Source organism: Molothrus ater, chromosome 9 (assembly GCF_012460135.2).
Source record: "Molothrus ater isolate BHLD 08-10-18 breed brown headed cowbird chromosome 9, BPBGC_Mater_1.1, whole genome shotgun sequence".
NCBI classification, from domain to species: domain Eukaryota; kingdom Metazoa; phylum Chordata; class Aves; order Passeriformes; family Icteridae; genus Molothrus; species Molothrus ater.
Window position 1 is genome coordinate 6,560,747 of NC_050486.2, and position 23,288 is coordinate 6,584,034.

Genomic DNA, 23,288 nt, shown 5'->3' on the forward strand with positions numbered 1-23,288 from the left:
TCCGGTTGTCTTATTTTCAAAGAAACCAAGGGGATCTTTCACGTTGAAATTAGTACTTTTTTAAGCAAATGCTGTTTCTTATTGTCACAGACATGTTTTATGAAAAATCCTTTCCTTAGGATTTTTTCTCCTGAGAAGCTGAGAGGCCTCAGGAACAAAATGTAACCAATGGTTATCTGCTGCTGTGGAATGCAACAGGTGCATCTGGGATTGGGCTCATGTGGTTGTTTCTAATTAATGGCCAATCACAGCCCAGCTGGCTTGGACTGTCTTGGTCAGTCACAAGCCTTTATCATTCTTTTTCTATTCTTAGCCAGCCTTCTGATGAAATCCTTTCTTCTATTCTTTAGTATAGTTTTAATGTAATATATATCATAAAATAATAAATCAGCCTTCTGAAACATGGAGTCAACATTCTCATCTCTTCCCTCATCCTGGGACCCCTGCAAACACCATCACACTTAGGGCAAAATGGGCACCCTTTATTAAATGTCACTAAGGTAATTTGAAAGAAATAGTAACAATGGGAATGATATAAGAGCTTGACAGCTTAAATGAGCACTCACATCATGGATCAGTGTTTCCCCTATGAGCATGCCAAAGATGTCAGTGAAGGTGACAGGCTGCCCTGAGCTCTTCTTGTTCCACAGAGCCTCGATGTAGCGCTTGACCTTCTGAGGGGTGAGCAGCAGCAGGGGGTTGTGGCTCACCGAGTTCATCAGCTCCTCATTGATCTCCTTTGGGCCCTTGGCTGGGAAGTCAGGGTGGGAATACAGAGTTGACATATACCTGCAAAGGCCAACAGGCTCTGTGAGCATCCAACCTGCTGCCTGGAAGCTACATGAAGCTCATACATGAGTTGATACAGGTACTGATTAAATCAGGTTAATTAACTCTCCATTTATACAGGAAATTGTAATTTCCTTTTTCTCAAAGCACAGAAAGCTGAGCAATTTGTTCTAAATATAAGCACAGGATCAAGCACTCCACATGCATTTTCCATAATGTGTATGAAGCAAATGATTAAAGAGTCCTCATTTTTCTCTTTAAGGGATAGCAGATGGAACATAGGCTGGAAAGAGCTCCTCCTGTTAGCATAGCTGTGTGGCAGACTGGAGGTGCTACAAGCACACATGCAGCTCTCTCCCTGTAAGAGGCACCTCTCTGCCCTCCAGTTCATGACCACTACTGAAAAATTCCTGAAATATCTCAGTGTATCACAGAATACCAGAATGCTTTGGGTGGGAAGGCACCTTAAAGCTCATCCAGTGCCACCCCTGCCATGGGCAGGGACACCTTCCACCAGCCCAGGTTGCTCCAAGCCCCATCCAGCCTGGCCTTGGACACTGCCAGGGATCCAGGGGCAGCCACAGCTTCTCTGGGCACCCTGTGCCAGGGCCTGCCCACCCTCACAGGGAACAATTCCTTTCCAATCTCCCATCCAAACCCACTCTCTGCCAGTGAGAAGCCATTTCCCCTTGTCCTGTCACTCCATCTCCTGGAAATTGTCTCTCTCCATGGCTCCTGGCAGCTCCTTCAGGCACTGCAAGGCCCCGGTGAGCTCACCCCAAAGCTGCTCCAGGCTGCACAATGCCAGCTGTGCCAGCCTTTCCTCCCAGCAGAGCTGCTCCATCCCTCTGCCCATGCTGGTGCCTCCCCTGGGCTCTCTGCAGCAGCTCCAGCTCCTGCCTGTGCTGGGGCAGCTCTGCAGGTGGGGTCTCACCTGAGCTCAGGGGCACAATCCCGATCCCTCCCCTGCTGCCCAGGCTGGGGCTCAGCCCAGGCCAGGGGTTCAGGGCTGGATATGGCCCCACTTCCCAGGATATGATGCTTCCATAATAAACTGAAGCACAGTAACTACAACCTGCACAGAGAGCTGGCTGACTGTGAGGATGAGGTAAATCATGAATTTGTCACTAAGAAATAAGCTTAGCTTTACTGCAAACAAAGCTCAGACACACGTGCAGGCAGCCCTGGCTTCCACTTGGTTGGGTTAGGTCACACCAAGACAGGCCCTTCTAATCTGTGAGAGGCTCATTTACTACTATTTACCCAGTGACCTGGCCCAGGTACACAAGCCTTACTCCAGGCAAAGCTCTGAGACACACACAGGGTCAGCCTGGCCCTGAGGTCATGCCCAGCCTTCTGTGTGACAGCACAGCCAGCCCTGTCCCACGTGGGCTGCCAGGACTCCATGTGAGCTCCTGGGTGCAGGCAAAGGGGAATGAAGCTGGAGAAGGCAGCACAAGGTTGAAGCAAGATGGCAGAAAAGCATTGCTCCAAGGTTAGGCATGCAGCTGAGGGGACAAGTTAAAACCTGCCTGTCCCACCAGGAAAGGAATTCTCCACCCTTCAGGAAAAAAAAAAAAAGAAAAGAGAATTATTCCCAAAAGACAGACTGCATGGAAAAGAAAGGCAAGGAAGGGAGTGCCAAAGTGTCAATTTATTTATTCATCAAGCAAGGAAAGACTGAAGGATGACATCAGAGAGCAAAGACACACTTGTGCAAACACAACTGTCTCCAATCTGTTTCTGACTGAAGCAGTTCAGATAATCTAATATAAATGATAATCTCACTATTTTAACTCAGATTTTATAGGTTTACATTAGATCACCTACGCATTCACCCCTGGGTTTGCCCCAAAAAGGACCTCATAGCCAGCAAAGTGACGTCTGTCCTGAGCAGGGACTGCAAACCCTTCCCTAGAAACACAGGTAATGTTTTAACACCACACTCCACTGCTCTTCATCCACCTTCTGCTTTTCACAGCTGTGACAGAGGTCCATCCATCTCAATGGACTGTGATAAATCTGCCCCCACCATCAGAGACAGAAAACAGGGGTTCCCACCCTTTATAGTGCAATCTAAAGGAGAAATTTACTCTAGTTCACAGACACTTCTGGCATTTCAAAACCTCCTGGCATTCTGAAAGCTTCCTTCTAGTCTGGGAGAGGGGAAGCAAGCTTCACACAATGAAAAATAATTGACAAAAAGCCCCATATAAGGAATAGAACTGATACATTATCTCAATCAAGAGTCAACTCTGGGGTTAGAATATGGAATTAAAATTCATGTGCTTCCTTAGAGTTAAACCAGGTGATAAAACTCATCCCAGGCAGATTCCCTGCTTGTTCATACTACTACAAGTTCTTTTTCTCTCCAAGAATTGAGACAATTGTATAATCTCATCCCAGAGTCTGAAAGGACCCCCAGGTCTCTGCTCCAGCCTCCTGGTGCTCAGTCAAGTTCAGCTTTCTCATGAGCACTGAGTCAGACTGAGGATGACACTGTCCCCAGCCTCAAGTGAGGATGGCTCAGCACATCCCCCTGCTTGGCCACTCTCACTGCAACAATTCCCCCAAGAGTTCATCCAATTACTCCTTGCCCTTTCCCTGGGAATCTCCAAAAATAATTTGTGTTCTTCACAGCTACTCATCAGGAACTGAAGATCTTGCCCCTCAATGCCTGTGCCTGCTCCTCAAGGTTAAATCAACTATTTTAAAACCTGATGTATTGTGCCAGTGGGACTGTTTAATTTTAATTTTAACCCTGACCCACAGAGACAGGGGGTAATGCACAGAGGGATGCCCTGCAGGGTGGCAGCCAGGCCCCAGACATCCCCAGTCAATCCACCAGGATTTCACAGTGGCTGTAAAATGGAGCAGAAGATCTTTCAGTGATTTTGAGGAGCTCTAAAAGCCCTCCTGAAGCACACAACACATTTTGGGTTGATTGAGTCATCAGCTTCAAATCACAAGGGATTTTTTTTTGTTTTTCACTTTTCATAAGGAAAATAAAACAACACACATTAGGCATTCATATAGAAATATGGGTGCATATGTGTGGCACTTCTTTCCATCCATCCATTCCTGCTGTCAAAGCTCCTGGAAAAGCACCTGGAGCCTGAGCTGTCCTTGCCCTTTGGGGCATCCAAAACAGCCCCTGCCCCCCCCAGCAGACTTGGATGTATAAAACGTGCTGTGAATTGTAACTATAGAAATAAGCCAGCTCTGGTGACAATTCCTGCAGAACCTGATGCAGGGAAGCTGAGGATAAGCAAGAGGAAGGCCTTACCAGGTGGATCCAGAGAGCCCAGCAATGTAGGTGGCACAGTCCAGGACTCCTGACTCATAAAGTGCTTTCATGACTCCAGCAAAGCCCACCATGGCCCGGAACCCCCCTCCCGAGCCCAGCACGGCGATCACCGGCACCTGCAGGGAGGAGACAACACCAGCACCACATCAGGGACAAGGGATGTGCCCTGGCAGCACCCAGCCCAGACCCTGGACACCCCTAGAAGAATTAGAACTTATTTATTTTATGCTACAGGTCACCACTTGTAACATAAAATAAATCTGTCCCTCTTATCCGTGATGCAAAATAGAGGAGATATTAAATTCAGTTATTAAATGAACTATTCAGTTACAAAACCACTGGGAATTTTAAAGGAATCTAAACACCAGCTTTAATCCAATTTGTATCATTGTGACAGAGCCAAAGGCAGTAACATCTACTAATGAGAAACATAACAGAGACAAATAATATTTTGACTGGGAGTTTAAAAACAAGTTTTATAACAAAAACATCCACTATTACTACAAAGCATGAAGACAATCTCAGTTTTACCACCACTTTGCAAAAACTACCAGAGAGCTAATGGAATTCATGGGGATCTGGACAATTACTCAGCCACCCAGAGAGGAGTGAGCAGAACCATGTTTATTATGGCAGCAGGTTAAAATTGTGTCCATAGGGGGTCATTTCACACTTTTCTCCTTCTTACTGCCCAGCCCTAATATCAGGCTATTCCCCTCAACTGCACAGCTTCCCCAGGTATCTAAAAAGAAGACAAAATAAAATAAAAATTCATTTACTCCCACCATCATACGTTTTGGCCTAAGTAAAGGGCTCATCTGGTTCCCAGTTTCCAAAATCCAGGAGGATTCTCCAGTGTTCAGGGGTGACAAAGGAACCACCTCTTGATTGTTACTGAGTATAAAAAGAATCACACAGCTGTGCACAAAGCCCCTATCTGATCAAACTGCTAATCTGTCAAAAATCTCCCTGAAAGGCAATTCCAGGTGCCAATAGACAGGATTAGTGACAGGAAAGGGATCCATGTGATGACGGAGTCCTGTTCTTTCTACAGACTCCATGCTCCAAGCCATGAAACTCCCTGAGGACTGACTGTCCCAAGGAAATGCCCATGAACAATGACCAAGGCACTCAAGATGTTTCTTGAGGCTTCCACTCCCCAAAACTGCTTATTCTTGATGCAGTGAGATGATTCTGCTACCTCCTTCATAAGTGTTCAGCTTTAGTAATAGAAACCACAGGTATTCATGGTGCAGCTCCAGAGATAGGGATCTATCCCAAAAATGACACAGCCCAGGGAAGGATTTGGGATATGTTTTGTTAAGCCAACACCCCAATAACGGAGCAGCTGCTTTGAAGGAAGAGCCATGTCAGCAATCATTCCTTTAATCACCTGGGGAGGCTTTGAAAGCTCCTCAGGAGCACTGCCCACTCAGCCTGAGCAGACACATCCCAACAGGATGGAGATGTCACCTGCAGGTGCAAGCCTGGAGAAGGCATGTGAGAACACTCCCAGAGCACCACTGCTCCACCCACCAGTGCACTGGCACTGGGAAAATGGGAGAGTCCCTCAGGAGGCAGAGGAACCCACTATGGAGATGGGCTGGCAATGCCCAGGAGAGTCACCAACATCCTGACTGCAAATGCTTCCTGATCCACAGGCACTCTGGGCATCCCAGGTTCCTGCACTGGGAAGGGTGGCTACAGCAAGGGGAAGGTGGATTATGGAATCACAAAATCCTTCAGGTTGGAAAAGACCTCCAAGATCAGCAAGTCCACCATCAGCCCAGCACCATCACCGTGTTCACCACTAAACCTTGCCCTCAAGTGCCACATCCACCCATTTTTTTTACCATTTAGAGGAATGATGATCCCACCACTGCCCTGGGCAGCCCCTTCCAATGCTTTACAGCCCTTTCCATGAAGAAACTTCCCCTAATACCCAACCTGATCCTCTCCTGGCACAGCTTGAGGCCGTTCCCTCTCCTCCTGTCCCTGTTCCCTGGGAGCAGAGCCAACCCCCGACTGTCCCCGACTGTCGGGTTTGTTACATCAGCTTTTTAACTCCAGTTCAGTTTCTGACATGTTTAAGGGCACAGAACAGTAAGAACTGAAATGAAATACACTCATCCTGCAAGTTGCTCTATGGGACAAATAGGGCAAAAGCAGAGAGGGGGGAATTAGCTGCAGGCAGAGCACCCAAAGGCAAGAATCAAGAAACCACATCCTGATGAAGAACAGAGAAAAAGAGGATACCAAGGGCTGCACACTCCTCTACTGAGCCCCAAATCCTTTGTACAGAAACACCAGCACAGAGTTCACTCAAACCAAAAGGTTCTTAATCCTATCTTCCAGTAATCAGGCAAGAAAAAGCTAAACCATACTAAGTCTTGTTTTGGGAATGAGTAGTGCAGATGTCTTTATCCAAATGCCCTGCAAACACAGTGCACAAAATCTGAATACCTGTGGTGGAAAAAGAATGCCATAGGGCACACAAATGATTATTTAAAAATTGTTCTGCAAATCCAGTCATAGAGAACTATATGCTTTCTTTGGAAGATTATGGTATTTTTAGAAAATTGCTTGAAGCAGCACATATTAAAAAAAATAAATTGAGCAATAAGAGAAGTACGAGAAATCTCTACCTCTGTGTTTCCAGAACGTGCCTCAGGATTAAGTTAGGAAATTTGGAACTACTCACTTCCCCATGCAGACATGTATAATGAATTCAGAGGTACTAAAGTCTCTCAGCATCCCTGCAAAGCACAAGCCACTCATAGATGAAGCAACTTGGGGGAATTTTGAGTGTGTGACTTGTCCAAGATTAAACAAGACCCACAAACAGCTAAAACTACTCAATGTCTCCCAACTTCATGTTAAGACTTCAGACATCCCATAAATCCTCCTGCTACCTTCCAACTGTAGCAATAAAACTGCAGTTTAATTTGAACAAAAAGGGTTTTTTCATTGCTAGAAACAGATAAAAATTCTGTAAGCTTAGAAACACACATTTGGCATATGAAAAATGGTAGGATACCTACAGTTACTGTCTGGGAAGATGCAATTTAACTGATAAAATTTCAGTATTGCTGTCAGTGAGGGATACCAAGGGAAGATGATGACACAAAGAATAAGAAATCTTAGCTGTCCTTTGTAATAATTCATGCACAGATACCAGCTGCATGGAACTGAGACCTGAGGCACTGAGTATTACTCCAGTTCCAACAGGAGCTTGGCAGAATAACCACATCCTTTCTGTGGAAGATCTTATTCGGCTCTAGGTCACACCAATGTCACACTGACAGATTCCTACTCTGATAGGATCTGCATGCTTTAAGATTAAAATAACTGAACTGAAAATTAAGAAACTTTGAAAATGTCCCTTCTCAATACACACTTTTTCTTCCCAGTCCAATTAAAGTATGTACAATTCTTGTTAAATTCTTTCATGTTCCTCAGAAAGTTTCATGAAGCAAGACAGAGTTCAAAAGTACACAACAATAAAACATTTACCAGCTGCTCAAAACTTCAGGGAAATGTAAAAGATATTCTTCAGTGCTGCAAAAGACTGACAAATTCTCCTTGTATTAAAAATGCACAAAAGGAATCAATGGTAATGAAGGGATCAACCCAGATTAATTCATGGATTCTGTTCATTGCTTGACACCCCCATAGGCACAAAGTGTTCCTGTCACAATTCTGGAAGCAGCACAGGAGAGGGAATGGGCAAGGAAGGAAGAGAATGGGAAAGCTACAACAAAATAAGCAGATCTGTACCAAGTGGATTCTTAATTAACTTTAAATAATGCATTGTTTTATGAAACCTCTGAAGAGCTCAGGAGGATCTGGGCCCTTCCTCACTGTGGTGTGAGGCCCTGGCACAGGGTGCCCAGAGCAGCTGTGGCTGCCCCTGGATCCTTGGAGGTGTCCAAGGCCAGGCTGGACAGGGCTTGGAGCACCCTGGGCTAATGGAAGGTGTCCCTGCCCATGGCAGGGGGTGGCACTGGATGATCCTTTCAGTCCTTCCCACCCAAACCATTCCCTGATTCTGTGAGATGTCCCAAGCCACGATCAGCCCACTGAGATCTGCTGGCTTCCCTTCCTCTTGGCATGGTCCAAAGCACCACCAAATCAAGGAAAGCTCCAGTTCTTCATGTTTCAAAGAAATAAAACTTCATAACCCTAATCCAGTCAAACTGGCTCAAGGAAAAGAAGGAAGGAAAGACATAAACTAATTTCCAAGCTGACTCTAAATTTAAACCAGCTCATTTCCTGTCTAGTCTTTCAGAGATGAAGGTCACAGAGCATGGGATGGGTACTGGGCATGCAGGGGCATATTCTGTGCTGGGTGAGTGCCCAGAGCCACTGCAGGACTCAGCAGGTATTTCATGCACCCTGAGGCACTTTTCAGATGGCAATCTCCCCTCAGAGCCAACACCTTAACAAACGGGGAAAAATCAGAGCAGTTTAAGGGGCAAATGAATCACATAATGCCAGAATTATTTCGTTGGAAGGGGCCTTAAAGCTCATCCATTGCCACCACAGGGGCACCTTCTACTAGCCCAGGCTGCTCCAAGCTCTGTCCAACCTGGCCTGGGAGTCTTCCAGGGATCCAGGGCAGCCACAGCTTCTCTGGGCACCCTGTGCCAGGGCCTGCCCACCCTCACAGGGAAGGATTTCTTCCTAATATCTAATCTAAATCTCTCCTTTTATAGTTTCCCCCAGTAATAAACTTTAATTTCTAAATTTAGAGCCAAGAAAAACTACTCTCCAGGCTAAATATTTTATGTTCACAGAAGAAAAGGATTTTTATCATCTATAATCTTTCTCCATCAAACCTTTCCACCTCGCACGCCTCATTCTTTCCTCTGACAGGCAAATGAAGGACTCCAAAGCGGATGCTAAGCCTGCTGGGAGCTCTGCACACTTACATCACGGGAAGAGGTCAGGTTGTGGCTGTTCTCCCCCAGGAAGGATTTGATGCTGTGCATGATGTTGTCCCTGCGCTGCTGCCGGAACCTCTTCTCCTCATCGCACAGCGCCATGCTGAACCGCAGGTCCGTGGAGGAGCTGGTTGGGAAAGGGACAGCCTGTCACAAGGGGCTCAATCCCAAACAGCATCACTAACACCTCCCTGGGAAACCAGCAGAAAATCCTCACACACTTACAGAAGATGAAATAAAATTGTATTTTTCATGTGACGCCATCCATCTGCTCTAGAGGGATCGATGCAAAGAACAACGTGTCTTTAAGACATGCATTTTATATAGAACTCATTAAAAGCAAATAATTAAATACAGCAAGCAAGTTCTGCACTCACATACAATTATAAACCTACAGCACAGATCATTCTGGCACACCACAGGAAAAACTAAGCCCTTTCCTCAGTATTTTCCCTCTACATTGTGGGATAAGAAATGTACACGAGGATCTCATGTAAGGATCTCAGTGCTGTACTTAAGGTACAACTTCAGCTGCCACCTCCCATGGACAGCAAAGAGGAGGAGTGGACAAATCCACCCTGGTACCTGCTGAAAAGCATACAGTGGTGGATGGGATCCATTTAGGCTCAGATAAGAATTCCCCAGATTGGCGCAATGGATCCATTTAAGTTCAGATAATAATTCCCCAGATTGGTGCAGTGGATCCATTTAGGCTTAGATAAGTATTCCCCAGATTGGCACAATGGATCCATTTAGGCTCAGATAAGAATTCCCCAGATTGGCACAATGGATCCATTTAGGCTCAGATAAGAATTCCCCAGATTGGTGAAATGGATCCTTTTAGGCTGAGATGGTAATTCTCCTATTTTTAAAATAACCTATTATGAAATAAAATGATAGGATTAAGAAAAGGGTTAAAAAGAGTCCCTAGAAGCAATGTTCCATGAAGATACCCACAATCTGCATGGCTATCAGGGAATAGCAGCAGAACTTGATAAGATCCTTTACACTTCAAAGCCTAAGAAGACACAGCCAAGCATCTTGTGTTTATTTAAAGTCAGACATATTAAATACTTGCAAAGTACAAAGCCTGGCTGGTTCAGGGTGGTCTCAAGGACCACCCACAAATGCATTTTCTTAGTACAACACGATGAGCAGAAATTATCCCTGGGGGATGTTTGTCATCCGGAGTAATCAGGAAATAACTTGACTCTTAGAGTGCTCAGCGCTCCTACTTATAGCTACAGACAAAAAATTACTCCTTAAATTCCTTGCTCTCAGATAATCATTTTTAGACTTGAAATGTATTGTTCTGCTTATGCCTCAATATGATTTATGGTCTTTCACCAGGACAGGTGAAGAATGAGGGGGAAAGACTGCTAGAGAAGGGGAAAAAATGGGACAAATAAAGGTAGGCATCTGCTTAGCTTTTACATGGAGAACTCCTGGCCCTAAATCTTCACCTAAACCTTCACTGTGCAGTATTTACATTTAAATACATTTTAGGAGCAGCTCTGTAACAGCAGCTGAAAGTTCATGCGAGGGGCGAAGTTGCCAGAGAAGGTAAAACAGTGAGGATGAAGCTGCACCTGAGTGAGGTCTGTGGGTTTTTTAGAAACAAAGCCCTTTTTTGAATAAAAGAATGAAGGGCCTTCACAAAAACCAGGCTGGGAGATCTACATGGGATGGCCTCATTCCTGCAAACATTTGGAAGGGTTAAACCTCTAAGTCCCAGTAAGAGCGTTTAGTCAATAACAGAATTACAACATGAAAATAAACCAAAGTTGTAAAATCTCCTCACTTTTACAGTACCTGGTATTTCTATGCTACAACAGGGAATTTTTGCACTCCACCTCACATGTTTTTAAGAAAATCCCAACAGAGTGGGACTCATGGGGTGTCCTGTGCAGGGCCAGGATTTGGACTTTGATGATCCTTGTGGGTCCCTTCCAATTCGGGATATTCTGTGATTCCATGAAAATTTTATTGAACAGTTTAAAATAAAAAAAAAAAATTCTTTGCTGCTGGTATATTTTCACCCCTTTTTTAAAAAAAGATATGAGATACTCACCATACTTCGAGAGACAATTCCAAAGTCATTTCTGTGACCTAAACAAGAAATATTTCAATATGGTTACAGCACTAAAAGAGGGAAAACCCACAAACACACCTGGAATATCAACTACTTCATTAAGAACTTTTCTTTCTTTCTTTTCTCTTCATTTTTTTAAAAGGAGGGTATTTTTGGCACCTATGAATGAGATTCTTTTTTATGGGTTTTTTTTAAAGTGTGATTCCAAAATACACCACTAGAATTAAATACAGTGGAAAATGTTGGTAAGTGCTGGCTTTCATTCCTCAGATCCCACTGTCTTGCCTTTCTTGCACTGCTAATCCCTTTCTGACATGCAGCTCATCTCTGTCCTGAGGGGATCTGATGCTCTTCACCCCCTCTTGGCTGGCAGGAGAGCCAGGGGATCACACCCAAGTGCCACCTGTGTGAGGGAATCACTGCTCTGTGTTCCACAGGAGCACCAAGTGTCTCTCCACAGCTAAACATGCCTTAATTAGCAGTCAAGGAAGGGTGATTGCTTCCAGCTTGCTGGAAAATGCAATAAATGTCACTGCACAATGACTTCACTTGCCAGCCACACTGGCCATGAGCTATGGGTTGGCCTCCTCTGCCTTTCACAGAGCACTGGAAGGGCTGCCTGCAGGCAAGAAGTTGAAAAATTATGATTAAAGCACCAATTCCTTGTCAGGAACGATCCAGGAGTACTGGCTGTGGAACTCAGACAGAATGGAGAGGTATTTTCACCCTCTCTCTGTGCAATGGCCTTGGCTGCTGCAGCCCTGGAGGAGTGACAGACTCAGATTGTCCTCTGTGTAAAACCAGATTCTCCTCCTCACTTGGGGCATGTGAGCACCAGGGATGGAACCACAACAGCGCAGACTGAAGGTCTGCCTGACCCTCAGACTGCAGAGAAGGATCTGGGATGCACAGCTGCCTCTGAGTCCCAATTCCTGAAATGGGAATTGCAAATGAGGCAGAGTATGAGCAAGGTGGGGGGAGAAAGAAAGAACAGGCAGAGAAAAAACAAAGGGAGGACATGAAGAAACAGAGTGAAGAGTCACTGAGGAAGCACTTCAAAGGCAGGGAAGCAATTACACTATTCCCCACCTGGCATTACTAATTTAGAAAGCACTCCTGAAACCATGCAGTGATCCAATGCTTATAAAAATGTATGCACATGAAAGAAACCCTTGGAGGGAAGCATTCCAACAGGGAGATGTCATGGCATTTTCTATACCTTACACAGACTGCCATAGACATTTCAGGAGTATTATTTCATTTTCAGTTTCAGGAATTCTAGGTATACATTGTCTACATCAGGCTCAACCTGACTTTATCTCCCCTTAAGTATTTGCTTATAGATTTCAGAGTGTATTTGCCTTTTATGCACTGGTTTTTTTGCCCTATGACTCCCTACCAAGCTTTGCTGAACACTGATGGGAAGTTCAAGCAAGGCAAGGCCTTGTATTCATGGAATGAGCTCTGTGAACTGTGTTTGCAAAATGCATTCATCAGTTCTTTCTCACTGCCCCACCTCATGCCTGGCAGAACCAGGACCTGCTCCCAGCCCATGCTCTGGAAGCCCAAGAGTTACCTGAAACACTTGGTGAAATAAATATGAAGAAACTTCAAAAATGCTGTTATTTCAAAAAGGAAAAATAATGGAATGTATCAAAATTCCAACTGCCCTAAGGCTATGCCAAATGAAATGCTAAACTTCACACATGAAACTCTCTGGTTTCCAATAAATAGACCTTTAACCAGTTATTTGCTGTTAACTACACTTTTAAAGTTGTATCACATGGAAAACAGCAGAGTGGTGACAAATCAAGATCTCTGATCATAAAATAAACCATAGCCCAAACCAGAAATGCAGATGGTATTTACAGATATCAACATGTGCAGAACAAGCTCAATTCCACCCAGATTTAACAACAGTTTCCAGGAGTTACAGTGCAGGCAGACAAGCCCTGTTCAAGAGACTCCATCTGATTTGCAGACATGCTTACAGGGAATAATCCAATTACTGCATCACCTGCATCACTGCATGTTAACCAGGTCTGTGTTACAACAAGTCACTTCCAGAAAGTGAAACATGTAATGATAAAAGAATCCCTGCAGCTTTCTGGAAGCCACAGGCAGCAGCAGGAGGGGCAATGCACTGACCAGCAAACTCTGAGTAACCTCACACAAACTGAGGCCATGAAACTAAACTGCACTGAGTGTACAAGAAACTGCTTCAGGTAGAGGAAGTCCCAAACTAGACTTTCAAAGAGGATTCTGCCAGTAGAGACACCAAAACATTCAGTGGCACTGCTTTGCTTAATTCTCCTCTCAGCAGGGCTGTACGAAGATAGATAATAAAGGCTTAAAAGTGTCTTTAGGCTCTGTGTTTACCCATGGGCAACAGTGAATGCTCAGAAAACTTCTGACCAGGGCAAAGTCATGAATGTCCAACTTACATTATTGAAAGTTAGCTGGACCTCCTTCTTCTCCCCCAGTTTCAGAGAAGAGATGGGAAACGTGGATGTGCCAAGAGTCTCATCCATAACATAGTTGGCATCCATGAGAGTAACCTGGAAGAGATATCTGGATATTCAATTCCACTGCAAGAAATCCCTTTTTAATTCCATCAAGCCTATTAAAAAATTATGTGGAAGAAGAATGGGCCTGACCCAACCCAGTCAATGCCGAGTGCCAGCTGACATTTCTTTTAAAACAGGATAAGTGGAGGTGGCACTTCAAGAACTGAACTGCAGGAGTACACCAGGATTACTCACAACAGGATTTTAATCTCAGCACCTTTCTGGCAGCAAACCTCACCATCTTTCCAATACCTTAAATTTTACATATAGTAGAAGCAAAGCACAGTACCTTCAAATTTCCAGTCAGTAGAATTTCCCTATGGAGAAACTCGTATAGTTCTAATTATAAAAAACATCCAGCAACTTTTCAGAGAAGATGGAATCCACATACCCCAGCCCTGACTCTACAGACCAAGATTGTTACAGCAGTGATTTGGCAAAGTATGCAGCATTCCAATTTACACAAAGCTGCTCTCTGTATCCAGCCAGACCTTCAAGTCTCTTCTCATACCCTCCATGCTGGAGCAGAGACCTTTCAAAAATGTGATAATATCCAAAGAAGGATGTGGATATGGCAGAACACCATTCCATGCTTTTGTTCTAATCTATGTGGATCTATGTTTAGCAGACTTTTTTCCCCAGTGGCTGCTTTCCAAGTCCTCAAGATATATAGAAAGAATTTCAAATTCTCATTTACATGGTTTTTATTAAATGAGATCTCCAGACTAATTTGATTTACAGGTTCTTTTTCCACTTTGTGGCATTATATCTTCTAAAATATCACATGTTTGTGGCTTGGACTGTATCTTTTGTAGAAAACAAAAGGAATCAAGATACAATCACATGAATAATTAGTTGCTACATCTGGGATCAGCCTCTTCTCAGCTATAAAGAATTTTCTTCATCCTGTGCCACAAGCAACCCTTTGAAATGATGAATTCTCTTTATTTTAGGACAGAGCTCGTTATTTTAATGCTATTTATATTGCTCTGTTTCCTTGCAGAACTTTATGCCCATTCCTGCAATCTCTGAGTGCTGTCTCTTAAAACCAAAAGCAAAAACTTCTCAGTGGGATTTTGAAGAGCTGCTTACACTTCAGAGGGCAAACTACCCTTGGGATAGAGTTAAAGATGCAGATTGAAACATTCTAAGGAGTCACAAGGATTGTGGAGTCTGAGCTTCAGAATTCAGAGTATTTGGGTGGGGAGGTGACTTTACATATTTCTGACACTGCACTCCATTGTAGAGTCCAAAGGCTCTTTCCTACTCTACCAGGTCCACAATTAACCATTATTAAATGTTATCATCTACTCTTTGTAGTGCAATAAAATTCCCTGATAATTGCCTATCTCAGAACCAGCAACAGCCTTTAGTTATTGTAAAGACACATTTCTACCTATAATCCATCTTGCTGTGTTTGTGACTGTAGTAATTTTATCCCTTTCAAAACCCTTGAACCGAATTTCGTCCTCAACAAATTCAAACACTCCTAGGGAAGCTGCCTAAGAGAAAGGGAGCTCAGAGCAGGGCCCAGGCTCTGCTCCAGGAGACCCAGCAATGGCACAGAGGAACAGGCAGGAACTGATGCCCAGGAAATAAATCATTGTGAATTCCCTAATGTCTTTTGTCTCTAGTGCAGGATGCACTTCATGATCCATACCATGGGTGTAATGCTCAAACTGTTGAGCCTTCCCCAGGGGCAGTAACCCATGGTTCTACAACACCCAGGAACACAGGGAACTTGAAGGAAGCACAATTCCCTTTGAGACCCAAGATCTGATGGTCACAGCCTCAAGGAAAACCTTCACAGGCTGCAGCCTCTGTCCCAGCTGGCCAATTTAGACTGAACTCTGTAAGCCTGGGTCAGAAGAGAGCAGGTGGCAGGGCCATCCTCCACAAAAAACAGAGCTCACAAAGGAGCAGAGCTAACCTTAAATCCTTACCATGCCCACTCAGAAAACACTCACACCTAACATTCAGCTCTTGTGTGCAGCCTGGAGAAGTTTAACACATGAGACTGAACAGTGGCTTAGCCAACAAGGCTGGAGTGTGCAGAAGAGCCCTGGGTGGGCTCCAGGCAAGGAGGACACAGCAGAACCAGCCTTTTGCTTTGTCTCCATGGGCAGAGACTTGACTTAAGCCCCACCTATTCCCTGTCTGTAAGGGCTGAATCAGGGTAGGAAGCAGGGAGTACTCTGCAGCTGATGTGAGGAACAAGAAGTTACTATCCCTCAGAAGCTGTCCAAGGGATGACTCACAGGCATATCTTGTAATGACTCTTCAGGCTACTCCTTGAATAACTCAATTTATCCAACACTGCTTGCTTAGCACCACAGCTAAACCCAGGTTTAACATTTTAAACAAAGGGGTGATCTTGAGACATCAAATGCCACACATGTGTAAGCCACTGTTGTTTTACCCTTCACCTGCCCAGCCCAGCTGTGGGATTTACCTCCAGGACATTCTCCAGATTGGGGTCCAGAATGAACTCAAAGGTCTCATCCCACACAGGGTTGATGTCGTTGTTGAAGTGCTTGGTTCTCTTCCTGCAGTCGGGGGCAGTGGGGATGAACAGCTCCACGTAGGGATCGGGAGTGTCAACTGTGGAGCACAACACAGGTCAGGCAAGGGAAAACTCCAGCTTGGGCTGGAAAAAATGATACAATTCTGTGTACCACTCATGGGAAAGGACAGAAAGATATGCAACTCTTTAAGCTACATAAATGCAATGACAAAAATGATACAACAATTGTAGCTATGATATTTTCTGAAAAATCCTTTCCTTAGGATTCTTTCTCCTGAGAAGCTGAGAGGTCTCAAGAATAAAATGTAAAAACAATGGTTATCTGCTGCTGTAGAATCCAACAGGTGCATCTGTGATTGGTCTCATGTGCTTGTTTCTAATTAATGGCCAATCACAGTCAGCTGGCTCAGACTCTCTGTCCAAGACACAAGCCTTTGTTATCATTCTTTCTTTTTCTATTCCTTGCTAGCCTTCTGATGAAATCCTTTCTTCTATTCTTTTAGTATAATTTTAATATAATATATATAATAAAATAATAACTCAAGCCTTCTGAAACATGGAGTCAGATCCTCGTCTCTTCCCTCATCCTCAGACCCCTGTGAACACTGTCACAAACAATACCAACAATCTCCCCAAAAGAAACATTAGGGTTTTAGGAGGAGAGGGACAAAGCCTTGAGCAAACAGAAGGGCACAGGGACTGAGTCAAGTTCATTGGGAATATGCAAACATCTGCCAGAGAGTGGTGTTTTTAAAAGCTTTTACTTCTTCCTCTCTTTCTAGCCTTTAATGGCTTTGGCTCGTGTCACAAAATAATGAAAACAAGCAGTTTGCTGTGGGTTTTGGATCCTCTTTCACCTTTGCTGGTTTGGGAGTGATGGAGGAAATCTGTCCCAGCACTGCAGAGCTGCACACAGCATAAGGAGCACTCAGTTCTGACACACTGCCACCACCACAGCCCTGGGGAGTCACCACAGGATGAGGACACCTCATTTACACAGCAGAACCCTGACTGGAAACAGAGATATGGCAACTGCAGCTGATAGGAATTACTGGGGGAGAAAAGAAAACATTGGCAAATCCCATCGGATGTGTCTAAAAATAGCCATTCCCCAGAGCACAGAACGCAGCCATAAAAATGAACTTTCTAACAAGTTAAAGCAGGGGTTTTCCATACAATGAGGAGGGGATTTTTTTGTGTCAAATGGGGCCAGGGCTCAGATGCTTCCCAGGAGAGCAGGGGAAGTTATTTCTGTGGTTATGGTGGATCAGGAAAAGCTTCCTGCTCTGCTGTGGTAAAACACCCACATCTTTCCAACATTGAAACACGGAATCACAGAATATCCTGAGCTGGAAGGGACCCACAAGGATCATCAGTGCAACTCCAGGCCCTGCCCAGACACCCCAACAATCCCAGCCTGTGCATCCTTGGGAGCATTGTCCAAATGCTCCTGGAGCTCTGGCAGCCTTGGGGCTGTGCCCATTCCCTGGGGAGCCTGGGCAGTGCCCAGATTAAATCTTATCACAAGGAAAAGCAAGTCCAAACATTTCTTCTGGTACACATTTTCAGTCTAAAGCTACTTTTTTTCAATAAAGGCAAATTTTAGAAACTCTGGGAGTTCAGTAACACCTTATCCATGAGATTCTGAGGACCAGAATCACTTCTCCCTCCTGCTGGGAGAAGAAGGAAAAGAGGAAAACAAAGAGGTTGGGTAATTTCAAATCAAATCAAATGTCTTTTGGGGGAAAAACCCTGACCAAACAACAAAAAAAAAAAAAGGCTTTTGGAAACTACTCAGGAGGTTCTGAATGTGTCCCCAGGCAAATCCTATTCAGTGTTATCCTAATCCAACTTGTCAAGGAGTTTTCCACTGTGCTCCATACCTGTGGGGCTCAGCTAATTGCTACATTGAGGTGGTCTCAGTGCCCCTTGAGTAATGAAGAAGCAGCTATTTAAAGCTGGGGATCAGTGTGGAAAGGCTTTAAATAGCAACCTTTATTAGCTGCTGAGGCATTATGCCTGATCTTGTCTCTCATTTTGGGCAGGGGAACTGGGGGATCGAGCCCCAAGTCTTTCCTCATGGGCAGATGTTCCAACTTGCCAACTTTTCCATTCCTTCCAACTACTACACAAAGCTCTGCCACAAAGAAAAGAATCAAGAGAAACAAGGCTGTCTGAAACTAAAAATCCATGAAGTGACAAGGTCTTGCTAAGTCTTGATATCCAGCATGACTTTGGTAATAAACACCCAGGCTTGCCCTGCCAGGAGACTGAAGCTGCCTACAAAAACCTGGATTTTAGATAAAATCCTGATGGCTGAGCAGAGCTCTGGGCAAAAGATCAGTGCCTCCCTCTCCATTCAGATCATGCTGTGCTCAGTCCCAATGCTTACAAAAATCCAATTTTTTTTATCAACACAAACAGCAAATGGTTTCCTATCCATATTTAAAACCCCAAAGCATGTGGAAACCCCAGACCTCTGACATGCAGATCCATCACTACCTTTCTATCAGGCAAACCCCAGGAAGTGTTGAAACAGAAACGAAACCCAAGGCATGGATCAACTGAACTTGGAAAAATCAGCCTTGGTAGTTCAGTACTGCCAAGTCACCTGACTCCATCTCTTTATTAGCTTTTTAACCCAAGGCAAAGATTTAATCACCTGCCCTTTCATGTTTGAAAGTTTATTTGGAGCTATTTCAGTTAAGAAAATGAAAATCTATTCTTTTTTAACTTCCTTCTTTAGATGAAAATACATGGGAAGACTGCTTACTCTGATTAAGATACTGCTGTAAATAATACTAAATACTTCTTTAAGATATATTATATTAATCAAAATCTCAGTCCTTGGATCCTTGGATGGGGACCAAAAACTACTAGCAACCTGGCAAATAACACAGAAGTGTTCACTTAATGTATTTCAAAACACTGAGGTTATCAAATATACATTAAACAGCCAGTGTGCACTCTCAGCATTCCTGCCAGGGCTTCTGCTAATTGATTTGCCAGGTAACGTTAAAAAAACTGAGCTGAAAACATAACTAAAAATAGCTTGATCAGCACTGTTATCACAGAACCCCCAAATGGTTTGGGTTAGGAGGGACCTTACAGCCCATCCAGTGCCACCCCTGCCATGGCAGGGACACCTTCCACCAGCCCAGGCTGCTCCAAGCCCCATCCAACCTGGTCTTAGGCACTTCCAGGGATCCAGGGGCAGCCACAGCTCCTCTGGGCACTGTGTGCCACCCTCACAGAGAAGGATTTCTCCCCAGTATGCCATCTAACCCTGCCCTCTGGCAGTGGAAGCCATTCCCTGTGTCCTCTCCCTCCCCATCCCTTGTCCCAAGTCCCTCTCCAGCTCTCCTGGAGCCCCTTTAGGCACTGGAAGGCTGCCATCTATATATTGTTTTTAAAAGGAAGAATCATTATGGTGTATGGGTCAAGAGCTGCCATTCAGTCATGACAAGAGAATTACCTACGTCTGAGAATTATCTCTATCTAGACCTGGTGACCTAAAGGTCTTTCCAGCCTTAAGGATTCGGTGTAGGGGCAGCACTGTTGGGGAACCGGTCCTTTGTTGCAGCAGCTGCCTCAGCAGCAGCCACGTGGGGGAATTGCACTTGTTCCCAGGACATTTCTGAGGAAAGCAGAGTTTCTGTGCAGCTCAGCCCTAAGGCTGTTCCTTATGCAAGCCTGCTGCTCCATCACCGTTTCTCAGAAACAAGGCAGGCTGAACCAACAATTAAGCGCGAGTATCTCAAATCCCACCTGCACTCTAAAAGACACAATTAAGGCTTTCAGCACTGATGCCAATGAGGGTCCTTCAATTAGAAGCCTGGAGGCAGATGAAGTCTTGGCTAATTAACAAAATGTTGGTGATAATCCAGATTTACAGCCCCCTACCCAAAGCTCCAGGGGCTGAAGACACACATCCAAAACCAAGAGGAGAGTCAGCATCCCCGCTGCTGGCTTTAAACTGCTGCCTTGGGAATGGCTGAGAGGTAGAAAGTAAGGATTCACTGACTTTTCCTCAGCTGATTTAAGTCATGGCTATAGGATTCTCCCTCTAAATTGCATTGTGAATCACCAAGTGAAACACAGAGTGGACAATAATTAGGGTCAAACGTTTTCACAGTGAAAAATGAGTAATGCTTTAAGCAATCTGGCTATTAGGGAAACCTGTAAAATTTTCTGCAATGACTGCAAACCATTTGATCTTGTGTTATTAAGATTGGTGAGATGGCTGTCATCAGGCCTCTATAGTAATATGATTATTATTTCAGATATATGATTTATATTTCAGTCATTCCAATTTCAATAACTTCAACAGCATAATTACCATAAAGAAACTATAGAAAGCCTGTTCAAATATAATACTGAGATAGATATGTGTCTATCTCAAAATAAAAAGTGGTAATAACCTTTAATTTATCTACCATTAAGTACAATCCCATTGATAAAAACTTACTAGGTCCCAAATGACCATCACTGTGTATTTCCCACCATTTTTTGGGATTGCTGCACCACACTACAACTTGTTTAGCACATGCACTGAGCAGCCTGGCTGAGGTCAAGCTAATAATGGGAATTGCTGGATGACCTCTCGCTCCTCAAAGGGGAAGGAAGCTAAGTATCCACAGAATTTCTATTCAAATTGTGAATTTTATGAGGCCTCACAGTGACACAGAAACATGAGCTGGTGTCTCTGCCATGGTCAGGAGAAAAAGTAATGAATTTTAACATCATGGGTTTTCCCAGCTTCATGTGATATTTTCAGTTTTTAAAAAGGGAATTCTTAAAAACTGTACTAATCAATAACTGTCCCTCCAGCCATGGAGCAGATACTTGAAATGCTCCAAACAAATCCACAGGCTAGCAATAATGCAGATGCCAGGAGACCTGCCAGAAGGCCACAGCAACCTAAAATCCCGAGGAGTACTCCCTGCTGCTTGTGTTTAAGGCACCAGAGGGAATGCCAGGGCTGGTGGCTTGGGGGATTTTGCCAAGGGCTGATGCAGTGCCAGATTCCGTGAGCGGAAGGTGACTCCAAGGGAAGTAAGGCAGCTCTGAAGCAGCAGCTATGCTATGAGAAATCCTGGGATTAGGTAACACCTTCATTAAGAATTATTTGCGCCTTTTATGACAGTGCTTTTCATCTCTGGCATTACTTCAGTGGAGGGAAGAACCAGCTCCCAGCACAGGCACTGCACTATCACCCAGTTCACTGGTGCAGGACACCACTGCTTCCACTGATCCAGCCTTGAAAGGGCAAAAAATTCCCAAACAACTCAGCTTTTGGTCAAAACACACTTGTAGAAGGGCCAAGAGGAAAAGAAACACTGCCTTCTCTAGGTTATCTACACAGGCCCCAAACTGATGTAGTTCAGATTTTTCAGCTCATGCTTTTAAAATTAAAAGTCTCCTTCAGGCAGCAACCTGCAGAACTTCTTACCCAAAGAGCTGTGGATGAGAAGACCTATGTGGATTAAAGGAAAACCAGTGAATTTTCTGCAAGAGAAACTCAGAGACAGCTGATGACCCCAAAGGCACAGCCAGTTCAGGGAGCCTCACTGAAGGCAGCCAAGGAGAGAAGAGGATCAGTGGGAAGCATCACACTCTTACCCTCTTCATATTCTTCCTTTACACCTCACTATGACTGATGTTCTTCTCAATTCTCCCTTGGATCAGGCATTAGCCCAACCCTAACACAACTTCAAAGCACTCTGGGACAGGGGATGGGAGGGAAAAGAATCAAAAGCAAGAAACGGTCAAATTATCACAGGGGACAAATGGGAGCTTCCTGCTAAATGGAGAGGCCCAAACTGGAGGAACAGTGATGTCCACTGGTCCTGGAGGGGAGCCCCACCAGGAAGCTCTGCCTGGAGCAGGGCAGGACATGGGACAGTGTCACAGCTGAGATAACCATGATATCCAGAGTAACACCTTACCTCTTCAGAAGGCTGCAAGCATCCACTCTTCTTGCTCTGTAGCCCAACCTTTTATCCCCACCTGTGTGCCCTCTGCTCCCTTTGGTGGTTGCTCAGTGCCCCTGGGCACTCCATGGCTCATTGCTGTCAGTGCTGCTCACCTGCTGCTCACAGCTGCACCCACTGGGGATGAGGCTGGGCCAGCCCCACTCCCAACCACCACACACTGTGTGCCTACAGGACAGGAGCAGCTCCCAGCCAAGCTCTGGGGCTGGTCACAGCCTGGCAGGGCCTGCAGCAGGGACAGGGGGCTCTCCAGCCACACAAGATGGATCCCAGGCCTGAGCCAGCACTGCTCCATGTCACCATCACAACATAACAGAGTCATGGGAGAGCTTCCTCTAGGATGGGAGTGAGTTTTCACCAACATCTCACAGAAACAGGTCCTCCCTCAGTAACTCTGTGGCAAGCACTCACAGACAAAATTTCTCATCAAAATTATATTTCTGAAGCTGGGAAGAGCAACATTATCTGGATCAGTTTCACTGTGGAACCCAAGAGCCCATTTCTAACATTACTTCCACCTCCCAGCACTGGATATCCACACAAAAGGGAAAGGATGTGGGTGTGGCAAGGAAACTGAAATCTTGCATTTGGTTGCCTCAGTGTTAGACTGAGATCTGCAGTAGACAGCTTGAGCAGTTGTTAGCAGCACTGTTCATTTAAGATTTGTTTTTAATCCGTCTTTTATGGATCCATATTTCAGCCACATCAAGACTTGCACATGCAGCTTGTAGGATGTGGAGGATTGGCCAACTCTGACCTACTTTTCCCAGGCTGTTAGGCTGGAAAAGGGGAGCAGTTTAGCTTGTTTTCCCCTTGCAAAAACCAGGAGCTGCTCCAGGGCCTTGCAGGAAGAGCCTTATCTGATGGCACTGCACCAGGTAAGTGCACTGTAGCTAATTCAGGGTGCAGGACTGGCCAGCTGCAGTCCAGAGAACAGCTGGATGAGTCCTGGATGAGCTGCTGTAACACAAACCATAATACAAGCAGGCAAATCTCCAGTTCCTTCCTTTCAGCTAGGCCAGGTTTAAAACCCTGCTCACACCTGCCTGGACTGCCATGACTTGGGTTTAACC

At 44.8% G+C, this 23,288-nt stretch overlaps 1 protein-coding gene across 1 annotated transcript in view; it reads right to left on the reverse strand.

Moving 5' to 3' along the window:
• The window catches only part of PLA2G4A (phospholipase A2 group IVA), a 68,527-nt gene that overhangs the window by 17,675 nt on the left and 27,564 nt on the right, over window positions 1–23,288 (reverse strand). Inside the window, exons 5-10 of the mRNA XM_036388312.2 lie at window positions 16,151–16,299; window positions 13,576–13,689; window positions 11,111–11,148; window positions 9,028–9,166; window positions 4,076–4,212; window positions 567–789 (exon numbers count right to left, since the gene is read on the reverse strand). Coding sequence (XP_036244205.1) covers window positions 567–789; window positions 4,076–4,212; window positions 9,028–9,166; window positions 11,111–11,148; window positions 13,576–13,689; window positions 16,151–16,299 — 800 coding nt within the window. The remainder of the gene's footprint in view (window positions 1–566; window positions 790–4,075; window positions 4,213–9,027; window positions 9,167–11,110; window positions 11,149–13,575; window positions 13,690–16,150; window positions 16,300–23,288) is intronic.